Source organism: Lagopus muta, chromosome 10, assembly GCF_023343835.1.
Source record: "Lagopus muta isolate bLagMut1 chromosome 10, bLagMut1 primary, whole genome shotgun sequence".
In the NCBI taxonomy this organism is placed as follows: Eukaryota; Metazoa; Chordata; class Aves; order Galliformes; family Phasianidae; genus Lagopus; species Lagopus muta.
The window spans coordinates 7520082-7531625 of NC_064442.1; the positions used below are offsets into that span (position 1 = coordinate 7520082).

An 11544-nucleotide genomic window follows, 5' to 3' on the forward strand; every position below is an offset into this window, starting at 1 on the left:
TCCCAGCCTGTAGGCATACCTGGAATTGCCTGGAGCCAAGTGCAGCATCCTGCACACGGCATTGCTGACCCTCAACAGGTTCTGGTGGGTACTGATGATACTGTAACAAACACGTGACACTGAAGAAGAGGAAAGGGCCTTGCTGGTCTGCATGCCACACACAAACAAGGCTCACAAAGAGCTGGCGGAGGTCTCAGTAAAGAAGCCAAGACAAAGTGATGACGGGCAGCACAAGAATATGGTCTGATTTTTAGGTGGTTCTTTGTGGAGCCAGGAGCTGGCCTTGATGATCCATCTGGTTCCCCCCCATCTCGGGACATTCTGTGACTCTACAAGCAGGCCTAGGGCAGCACTGTGAGCTCCCACACCCCACGCCATCAACCCCACATCACAGGACAGGGGCTCAGCCCCATCCTGGATGCCGTGCCCCGCTGCCCTCCGCTTTCACCAGAGGCCTATACTACGAAAAAGAGCCATGCTTTTATTTTGTTCACAGGAACTAATTACAAAAGTGAGCCAGTGGGGAAGAGGGTGTTCCCCCCCCCCACGCTTTCCCCACGAGGCTTTCTCCTCACAGGCAGGGCGGTGCGCCTGACATGGCGGCCGCCATCTTCCCGCCCCCGGGGGCAGCCCCGCCGTCCCGCTGAGGCGCGGCAGCCCGGCAGCATGGCGGCTCAGGGCGAGGCGGCCTTGTCGGGGTTGTGCATGTGGTACACGTCGCTCTCCTCGTCCTCGGGCACCTGCAGCACGGCGCGGCCCGCTCAGCTCCGCCGCCGGCCCTCATGCGGAGGGCGGCAGCGCCATCTTGTGCCGCCCGCCACCCCCGGTCTCACCTCCCAGTAGATGTCATCCTCGAAGCAGTTCTCGTCGGCCGCGTCGCCCCAGATGGGCAGCTTCAGGATGGCTCCTAGAGCGGGGCCGATTGGGGCTGGTTTTTGGGGCTTGTCTCCCACAAACTCCCACCCCATCTCCCTGCGAGCAGAAGTGGAGGCTGTGGTCTGACCCACACTTGCAACACAAACAGCAAGGACCCATCCAGCCAAGGCAGAAAAGCATGCGAATGTCTCCATTTCGGCTGCAGGCTCTCGCCTCTCCATGCTGCCCCCCTGCTTACCCACAAGGGTTCCCCCAGCGAAAGCCATCAGCAGAGAAACAACAATGCCGGCCGCCTGGAACCCTCCTTGAATGCTGGGCGTCCGTGTCTTGTAGCTGCCAGTGAAGTCAAATGCCTTGATAAACCTGCATAGGGTAGAAATTGTGAGGTCTGATTCCGACAGAAGATCTTCAGCGGTCAGAAAAAGGTTGTGCTGAGCCAGAGTACAGGAGCTCTGTTGCCCTGAGCCCTTGTGGACTCCTCCTTAACCCCATCCGCCTTCTGCAATGGATTAGGAGAGTGTTGTAAGACATAAAACACTGCTCTTTTCCTTCTTTTATGGTTCATGGCAAGGTTTTACCTAGGAAGAGTTCAAAATACAAACATTTATTTTGTATTTCAGAACTTCAGCTTTACCTGAGCCCCAGAGCAAGGCAGAGCTAAAAGGAGTATTTTCACATCCTCTGTGCCCCAGAATATTACCAAGGAGTAGGGCTATGATTCACTTTTTGAAGACACCAGAAGTCACTAAGCCCAACATAGCGCACTCCATGTGAAAGAGATAACAGTGAACATAGAGCAAATGCTATTAATTGCTTCTCTCTTCCACCCCGAAGAGCCCCAGAAGTCCCAGAAAAAAACTTGTGAAAGTTTCAAGCTGTCTTACCCTTCCTTTCCATATACATCCTCTGTGGCTGCAGCTGCAGTGATGGCTCCCACAATGCCCCCTATAAGGCCTGGCATGCCATGGAGGTTGTGGATGCCACATGTGTCCTGGATGTGCAACTTGGACTCCAAAATAGGCTGAAGGAAAGGGAGGTAGAGAGAAATCAGAAGAATGAGTGTAGTCCTGGGAAGGATTAGTTCCTTTCATGGAGGACTGGGATAAGTAGAGAAAGAAGAGTGGTATTATGTGTCCCATTGTGTTCCCATGCTAAGGAGGGGGAATATGTAGAAAAATATGTGAAATGAGCTCAGGACAAAATAAGAGCTCTTCTCCATTCTCTTGCTAGGAGACTGAGCCTTACTTAGCATTTTGAGACAGAAAATGGAGTCAGAAGTGCATCTTCATAAGGGACGGTGGAAATCAAGAACCCTCAAAGGGAGGTGAATCCATTCCTGGTCTCCTCAAGAGAACAGGGCTGCAGACCTCCAGAGCAGCACTCACCGTGAGGTAGACAAACCCCACTGTGGACACAATGCCACAGATGAACCCAACAATGAGGGAGCCATATGGGGTCAACATCATCTCCGCGCTGGTGCCCACAGCCACTCCACCAGCCAGCGTTGCATTCTGGATGTGGACCTGCAGGAGTAACCACTCTGTCTTGGCATCTCAGAGAAATCACAGTTGTTCAAAGTGTGTGCAAATGGTAAAGCAGGAGAATCAGCTCTCAAAATACTTTCAGGGCAAATATCGGGGCCCACTTTCCTGCTTGCTGGTGAAAAACAAGAGGAAAAGAACAGGCAGCCTCTGTCTGTAGCACAGGCACACATAGACTCCCACTCTCCATACCACACACATTCTTTGCTTCCACCAATCTGGCTGGGGAGTTGTGATGAGATGGAAATTGTCTCACCCATGTGTCACGCCAGCTCTGCTGTCACACACTGTGCACCCACACACATAACACGTACAAGTCAGCCCCCCGATTGCTCACAAGCTGCTGCACAGGCCTTGCTCAGCTTGCTGGAGAGTGCTGCCAAACACGGCTCTGAATTATGCCCATCAGTAGCTCTCCTGGGAGAGTAAATGCAGCCCTTGCTGTGCCATCAGCACATCACATGCAGGGACAGCACCAGCTTGCACTGCGAAAACATCAGGATTCACTTCCCATCTGCTTTTTCAGTGCAGCCTGAGTTTCTGGTTGGAGGCCGGTTGCACCAACACTGTGAAACCCAGTGCAGCAAAGGACGAATGTCACGCAATTCCTGGGCCCTTGGTCAACTTCACTGCGAGTTCCCTGGCTAGTGTAGGGCTCTCTGCTCCCTGCTTACCATGTCAAGCTTGCCTTTCTTCTGCAGCATGCTGGAGAAGGCCATTGTGGTGAGGACACAAGCAGCCAGGGAACAGTATGTGTTAATGGCAGCCCGATGCTGGGCATCCCCATGTTCAGAAATGGCTGAGTTGAAACTGGGCCAGTACATCCACAGGTATAGGGTACCTGGTGGGATGGGGAGGAGGGAGCAAAAAAGAAGAAGGGGAAAGAAAGAACGTAGACGTTGAAAAAAGAACTCTACAGGAGGTTTCTGCAGAGCGAAGTTAAATTCCCTGGTTATGATGCTCCAGAGCTGTGCCCTCCATGATGGGATCAGCACCAGAAGGGGCTTGCAGTGAAGAGGAACCAAAACGCTGCCTTGTCTTCCCAGGCACCACCTCAGCCCAACCATTAGTGAGGGGAGATGAGTAGTTCCCAGGTGTTGAAAACTGGGATGCAGATCTTGGTCCCAGATCTGGGTTTTGGTCTGGTTTTCCCGGAGACATTTGAGAGAACAGCTCTCTGCAACTGAGTGGTGCACAAATACCAATGCTGCAGAGGTTATGGCTGACTCACCAATCATAGCAAAGAGGTCAGAGTGGTACACAGAGCCTTCCTTGTCTTTACTCTGCTCCAGGTTGGGTCTGTATAGGAAACGTGTCACAGTGAGGCCAAAGTAGGCTCCAAAGGTGTGAATGGTCATGGAGCCACCCGCGTCCTTAACCTGCAGCCGTGGGAAAACTGAGGTTCATTTCTGGAGTCACTGCTTATTCTGGAGATGAGTTGTGGTCTATGTCCTGCCCAGCTTGTTTACCCATCTGTCTTTCCAATCTGTACTCAGTCTTGGGGACAAGGGGTCTGTTTAAAGCTTACGTGAAGCAGCTCGAGGAGGATGTACTCATTCACTGCAAAGAGTGTGACTTGAAACAAAGTCATGATGAGAAGCTGTACTGGGCTGGTTTTGCCCAGGATGGCTCCAAAGGCAACACACACAGAACCCACGCAGAAATCAGCATTGATCAGGCTGGAAGAGGGGAAGGAAAACGGTGATTTTATAAGGAAATCCTATTCCATAATTACTCACCCTCACCCACACTGAACTCTAGTGATCCCACTGTAAGGCATATAGTCGATTAGGTTTCCCATTGACTTTCCTCTCAATATGACATGTTGCCAGGTATGGAGCTTTCCTCCAAATAGTTTAAATAATGAGTATGAAGGATCTTATGTGCTCTTAAGCTTGGGGTCTGTGGTGCTCTGCTTGGGTACTAAGAGATGGCATTCATCTCACATTTCTCATGTAACAGTACCACCATCATACAGGTACCTGTGGACTAAAAGGCGGAAAGCAAGTGGGGTTATGTAGAAGGAAGACAACATTTTGGAGGCTGCAGTTTGCACATAACACAGGGACAGGCACTGGCTCTCATCCCAGCTCTTCCACTGTACAGTCAAGAGGTGGCACCCCATATCTCTCCTTACTTTTCCACTCCAATAAGGATCTTCCCATTCTGGAAAGAGTGGAACCAGCCTTGCATCAGGAGAGCCCACTGGATCCCAAAAGCAGCAAGGAGGAAATTGAATCCCACAGCTCCGAATCCATAACGCTTGAGGAATGTCATGAGGAAGCCGAAGCCCACAAAGATCATCACGTGAACGTCCTGGAAAGCTGTGCACAGGGAGGGAATCATCAGTTCTGAGGAGAAGGCAGAGCTGTCAATTGAATTTAGCAGTGAAAGGAAACAACATCAGTGGCTGTAAGGAAAAAAATTCAAGGAAAAATGTATGCATTTGCCCTGCGTCCTCCCATTTCTAAGTCTGAAAATGGCTGGCTTTTTTGGTGAAAAGGTTCAGTTTTGAAACCCAAATATCTCTGTTGCAAGCTGTGTGCAAGAGAAAACTGGACACTAATGGAGTGCATGAAGGAAAACTTCTCTATTCAGATTGTCTTTTTTTCCCATTAAAAAACCAAAACCAAACAATTCCAGAAATGTCACGTACCATGAACAGTACCAATGAATGAACCACACTAATTTTTGTTGTAACCACGACGGGTTAAAACACATTCTGGGTAAGCCTATGCAATATAGGGTCCTGGTGGTGGCACTTAGGGAAAAGACAAGAACAAGGGAAGTTTACAGATATGTTTTTATTTGCCACTGAAATCGGTGGCAAGATACTTTTGCCAGGAGGATCCCACCCTGTGGGATTTCGAGTGCTTAAACCAGAGAGACGCAGTTCTTCCAACAAGTGCTCATACCTGCTAACTGGAGCCCCTCAGATGCCCTTCCCTGGGGGAAACTATACCTGCATGAGCCTCTTGAGGGAAATTCTTGGTGCGATAAACCTGCTGTACTTCTTAATGCTAAACGTTTATTTCAGATAAGCATCACTTTGCAATTAAGTGAGCTGAAATGCTGCATAATTACAATCTGAACCATGCAGACCATCACACTGAAGGCCACTCCAGTGAAAAGAGCAGGAGATGTAATAAGCTCAGGGCAGAAGAAATTCAGTGATTAAGGATCTGCTGTGTCCCCTGACCCTGTGCTGGCCCTAAGGCATGCTGGCCATCCAGGAACCTTGGAGCCCTCCTGCCTGGATGGTGGGGCTGCACCCACTGCCTCTGCTATGCGCTGGCTGAGGATTTGGGTGTGTGCAATTGCAGAAGTCTCGGCTTCTGTCCTCTGGTGCTTTACAAGATCTTGCAACTTGTGTAAGGACAAGCATTTGGACAGGCTCCAGTGATGTAGTGTCAAGTTGAGACAGGTTAATTTGTTTGCTTTCAGAAATGCCCCCACGCCTATGAAATTACTCATGAGAGATGAAGGAGACTAGACTGCAGGTGACCCTGCTCAGCTGAAGTCTCTTCATGTGGACTTCTCTGCATGCCCTAAGAAATGGTCTTGTTAACTCTACTTTTAACCATGCAGTCATACACACTCTCCCTCTGCAGCTATATTTTTTTCTCATCACCTTTCTTCTCAAGCCTAAGTGACACAATACACAGCTAGAATTATCTGCAGCCATGTGCATTATATATATTCTTAATTTCATCCTGAAAGCAGAAATACACAGGTTGGAGTTAGGGCTGCAGACTGTGTGCCCTCTGAAAATACGGACAATTTCCACCATGTCTTCTACCCTGTAAATGCCCAGGAGGAAAAGCAGGCTTTTCTTCAAACTGCACCCAGCCTAAAGCATTTTTCTAAATCTTGCCTTTGTTTTTCCTTTAGAAGAATAATACTTGTGTTGCAAGCAGCCCAGGTGCTGCCATGCTCAAGAGGTATTGTGACCTTGCTTTTGTGGGAAGGCAATTGCAGTCACTATCCAGAGGAGGTGTTTGGGCTTTGAGAATACTACCTGTGCTGAAGGATCTCATTTCTTTTCCCTAGAGAGCAGATGATTCACTCACTATGGAGTATCAATGTGTGATTATAAATTAGAAGAATGTGTCACGTTGCACTGGCAGCCCTGGCAATGGGCACCACTGACACGACCGCACAAACATCCTGCAGTAGCTAATCATCTCAGGCTGTCACTGCTCCCCCACTGCAGCGTCTTTGGACAGGTCCTACAGGCAGTAGCAGTCACAGATGTGATAGCACAAATGATCCTCGGGTGTTTAGCCATTGCATTCTCTTCTAAACAGGGCTGGATGGACATGGATCAAAACGCTCGGCTTCTACCATCTTACCATTTTCATCTATTTTTGCAGAGAGATTTTTCTGATTATGTAATGGAGGAAGAAACAACCAAAACAAAACTGATCTTTGTACACGTGAGCCCTTCCTCAGGTTTGAAACAGATAAAACTCAGCTAAACTGAGGCTGATTTAGCTGCGTGAACCCGCTCAGCCATTTAAGAGGGGAATATTTGGCGCTTCAAAGTGGAGATGGGAGATGAGGACAGTACAGGCGCAGTGTCCCGAGCTCCTACAGGCTCGTTCTCAGCCTCTCTGCTGCTCTCCCGTCCTGTCAGAGATTACAGCAGCACTGCTGCCGCTTCACAGCAACCTGTGTGGATACATCCACAGGTAGTTTGGAAGGAGAGCTCAGGGCAGCCATGGCTTATACTAACCAGGCCATCTGAGCAGCAAGTTTCTGCAGGCAAATCCTTGTCTGAACCAGTTAATCCTCAGCAGCTACAGGTTTCTATAGCTCCTTTGATTTAGCAGGTGTTTTTTAATGGAAATATTCTAAATAGATGCATGACTCAAGCCCGTTGCTTCCTTGGAAACAATTGCCTACAGAAGCAGCCTGTTCCCATCAGCTCACAAAGAAGATGACCAGCCCCAGAGATCAAAGCCAGCCAAGTGCACCACTTGGCCTGAAAAGCTTTGACCACCTGAGCGATCCCCATGGCAATAAGGCATAGTGACCGAAGGACCATGGGCAGCTGGCAGGTTGGGAGGACTCATCAAAATGGCAGCAGCTAAAGAGCTAGTGAGGGGGAGGGCATAGGAAAAGGGGGAAGATGTCACAGGATCTCGACAGCCGTTCCTCCGTATGTAGAAGGAAACCGAGCGAGGGGGCAGCAAGCTGAAACTTGCAGGGTGCTGGGAATGCATCAGCCTTATTCCTGGAGAAAAGGCATCACATGCTGGTGGCACCCTGTCGACAAATCCCCAGAGCACTGGAGGGCCACAAGGCTCTTCTCTCATTCTTTGGGGCACCCCACAGCAGTGTCAAGGTGAAGCTCAACTCCCCAGCAGTCACTGCAGACTTCACCTCTGACGGATTCTGTCCCAAGCCAGATTTAACTGGGAAAGACAAAAGAATCACTTAGGAACTCAGAACTACTATCCTGAAACCTCTCTATCACCTTTTCCCAAAACCCTTGAGGTAACAACAAAGAGGACAGGATGGGATGGGGTGGGGTGGGATGGGATGGGATGGGATGGGGTGGGGGTGCAATGGGGTAGGACGGTGGCCAGCCAACACCAGGACTGGGCTTCCTGAATACTCACAGGGGTATCGGAAGTAGAAATCATTCTCAATGTCACTGGTAAGGTTCATCTGATGCTTCTCTTCCTCCCAGTGTGCATCAGCTTCAGGGCCGAAGCGCACAAAGACCCCAAAGAGGATGATCATCGCCACCTCCCAGAGGAGGCAGATGAGTGGGAGCCGCCAGCGCATGTAGGTGTTCTTTGCCATCCCCTGGTGCCTTGGCCGCTCCATCTGCAGGGATGCCGGGGCCCAGGCACAGTGTGTCAGTCCGTGTCCCCTGTGCCCTTGGCGAGTGACATATATATGTTGGGGAGCGCAAGGTGGGGCCCAGGGAGGTGCCTCCAGCAGGATCACATTTCAGACGCGGGAGGCTCCACGCTTGCTCTCTGCTCTAACCCTCCTTGCTCTCTGCGAGGAAGGACGGGGCTCCAGCACCTCTTCTCCCAGCAGCTTGCTGCAGTAATGAGCCCTGCCTCCCCAGGGACTCCTAGCTATGGAGCCTGGGTGTCCAGTCCAGCCCCCTGCTCAGTCCTGCCCCACACCCTTTCCTGTCCCCTTCCTGGACCTGGGCCAGACATCCTGACCATGTCACCCTGGCAGCATCCCTGCCTGCATCGCATCCTTCTCCCCTCACCACTGGTCCTGCTCTGTATGTGCCCTTCCCCAACACCAGAACCGAGGATACCAAGTCAGCCTGAGTCACTGGGTGCAGGTCCTGCTGTTTGCTGATGGGAAGAAAGACTGTGGGACAGTCCCAAGAGGAAGAGGAAGATAGGTGCTTCCAACCAAAAGTCAAGATCATGCGCAGGCATGCAGTGACCTTGCCAAAGCTGCTGTGTATCTACAGGGATATAGAACTGACATGTCTCATTGTTTCCTGGTGGTTTAACCACTTTGTCCTCTTGGCAGGGCAAGCTAAACTGGTGCTGTGTGGACCAGGGCAGTGCCTTGAAATGGTGACAGAGAGCGGGCTGGAGAGCTTGGCACTACAACCCTCAGCTGCAGGGTTAATGTCCCCTCCTCCAGCACAGGGCTTCCTTTAGTGTTATATTAAACATAGCTTTCCTTTTTCTGTGGTTTTGAACCATGTGTTCCTTCCCCACGAGCCAAGTCCTTCAAACGCATCCCAGCTCCTTCCTCTGCCTGCAGATCCGAGAGAGGCCTGTCAGTCTTCCAGAGATGAAAGACTGCAGCCCAGGCAAGCTGCCCGAATTTGCTGATGGCATCTAATTGTGGCCTGCAGGCTGAGCAAGCAGCACTGATTTCTGTGTTGATTAGGCAATAATTTGAGTTGATTATTATTTCTTGTTTCCTTTCTTCTCAAACTGACAAATGGCAGAAAAATGCTGGGGATGATCCTGAAGAGACTGATGGCTACATAAAATCACTGTCAGATCTCATTTGGGCCCCATACAGGGCTTTGGAAAAAGCCTTGGAAATGCAGATCAGGTGCAAGGAACACTTCTCTATGGCAGAACAACAAGCCAGCAACAGGCGTACCATGTAGGGTCATCTGGGAGTAGAGCAGCAAGTAAGCTGTGCTGCTGCTGAGCTGAGCTATCTATGTGACATTCACTGGGCATCCCATTACCTGTGATTTCTGCAGGGAAGTTGCAGCTGTACACACTGAGACCTTCAGCCAGCAAGAAGCTGAACCCCAAGCAATACTGGAGCGCTGACTGCCAGAAGCACTGTTGATAGTTGTGTGTTCTCCTAACAGCCAGGACCAGACTTCCACCCTGCCCTGCAGCAGCTCTTAGAAATCTTGAGATAGGAGACATAGAGACACAAAGGAGCATTTTACAACATAAAGGAACTTGCTATATCCTGGTAGCATAGTCACTAGCAATTACACTGTATAGTTACATTTCAGCAGAAGAAACCACACTGCAAAGCTTTCCAATCTGGGTTCTCACTGAATTGGTGATGGCTCCCAAATGTGCAAAGCCCTGTTTTGCAGAGTCCAGGAGGATCTACATGGGCCATCTGTGGCAGTAGCTCTGTCCCTGCCTCCCTCCCCAACTGCAGGCAGAGCACAAAAGATAATAGCTTTTCCACTGGCCTGATAGTCTCACCTTGCTGCACTGCCTTGCATGGCCCCTTCTTATCAATCTGCAGATCATCACCATGCTTCTACTGGCCTGTTGGAGCTGGCATGCTCTGCTGGTTGCTTGCACTCAAGACTCACCCCTCACCTGCTTGTACCCATAATTTGGGAACCTCTTTCAGTAGCAGCTACTCTCAGGCTGCTTGAATGGGCAATACTGGAAACTCCACATCACGATTGTCCCATCACATCCAGCATCCATAAAACGAGATTCATTGCAAGCTTCCCCTCCCTCACAGCAATTAGCACCATTGAGATTCAGCCACCACCACTTCCCCATGAGTATGTATGTGACTGTAAATGAATCTGAGAGGCAACTTCCCCCCCCCCCCCCCTCCAAGATTTCCTAAAGAAATCAGCTGGGTTGTGCAGGGGACTTGGAACAGGTCTATTTGTCCTTCTGATCTGAGACATGGCACTGGGCAGGTCCCGGTCGCCTTGGGAAGGCTCTGGGTGAGGGTTGTACCGTACTGGTCCCAGCTGGGTCTCTTCCAGTTTCTCAATTTTATGAGCACTAAAAACATTTGAGAGGCATAAACACAAAATCTGAAGTGTGCAGAAATCCCTCCCTCTTGCCCGGAGCACTCTGGGCAGTTTTGCCCAGGAGAGGAGGGCATGGGGACTCCTTGGTTCACTGCGAACTGTCCCAGCAGATCTTATCACCGCCACTGCTGGGACACAGGCACTGGTTCCAGAGGTGACCTCAGAAGGTATGTGCCAAAGATCACCCTTGTTTGGAGGGAGAGTGGTGGGACATATCCTGCTCCTTCCTGGATTTATGCTGGAGCTCATGCTGGCAAACAGATGGCAACAGATCTCATCCATTAAGGAATTTGCCTCAATTGCAGGCAATCACAACACCGAAGCCATCTCTGCGGTCTTTAATGTCCAGCAAGCACATCCAATCCTCTCAATTTCCTCCTCCATAATTAGGAGCAAAAAAACAGCAGCCACTACCAGCAGTGCTGGGCACACAGCATGGGGAAGGTGAGGGGATGTGGGGAGGATCCAAAGCTTTCACGCAGCACTGGGCAGTGCCCAGGCATCGTGCAGCATCTCAGGTGACTTCTTTCTTGTGCAGGTCCTTGAGAAATGTCCTGTAAGCAAAGCATTTGAGGCAATCCAAAACAAAACCTTCTGCCTGGCTCGGCAGAACAGAAAACAAACTTTCCTCTGGGGCTGAAGAGAGCGTTCATACAGCAGGAGATCAGATCTTTCATTTAGGTGTGGGGTTTTGTACGCAGCGAGGCTTGCCAATAAATATCACTCAGAAACATTGGTAAAAGGTCACAATGGATCAAGAATTTTCTAAGTAAAAACAAAAATAAAACCAACTGGCAAGCAAACAAACCAACCAACAAACAAAAACCCCAAACCAAAACTTTTCAAGTCAAAGTGCCAACCAAACGTGAGCCC

General features: G+C 50.2%; 1 protein-coding gene across 2 annotated transcripts; it reads right to left on the minus strand.

Moving 5' to 3' along the window:
* Positions 1 to 461: 461 nt before the first annotated feature.
* RHCG (Rh family C glycoprotein) lies at positions 462 to 8475 on the minus strand. 2 transcript variants are annotated; one of them, XM_048956608.1, is made up of 10 exons: positions 8042 to 8475; positions 4555 to 4741; positions 3946 to 4096; positions 3649 to 3796; positions 3092 to 3258; positions 2262 to 2399; positions 1761 to 1897; positions 1115 to 1239; positions 834 to 907; positions 462 to 740 (listed from the first exon to the last, which is right to left on the minus strand). In XM_048956608.1, exons 1-10 carry the CDS (start codon positions 8250 to 8252, stop codon positions 675 to 677), a joined length of 1404 nt encoding a protein of 467 aa, XP_048812565.1. In that variant the 5' UTR covers positions 8253 to 8475; the 3' UTR covers positions 462 to 674. The 2 variants fall into 2 exon arrangements, with proteins under 2 accessions (XP_048812565.1, XP_048812566.1); XM_048956609.1 differs by lacking the exon at positions 462 to 740 and having other exon boundaries at positions 863 to 972.
* Between the last annotated feature and the right edge of the window lie 3069 nt (positions 8476 to 11544).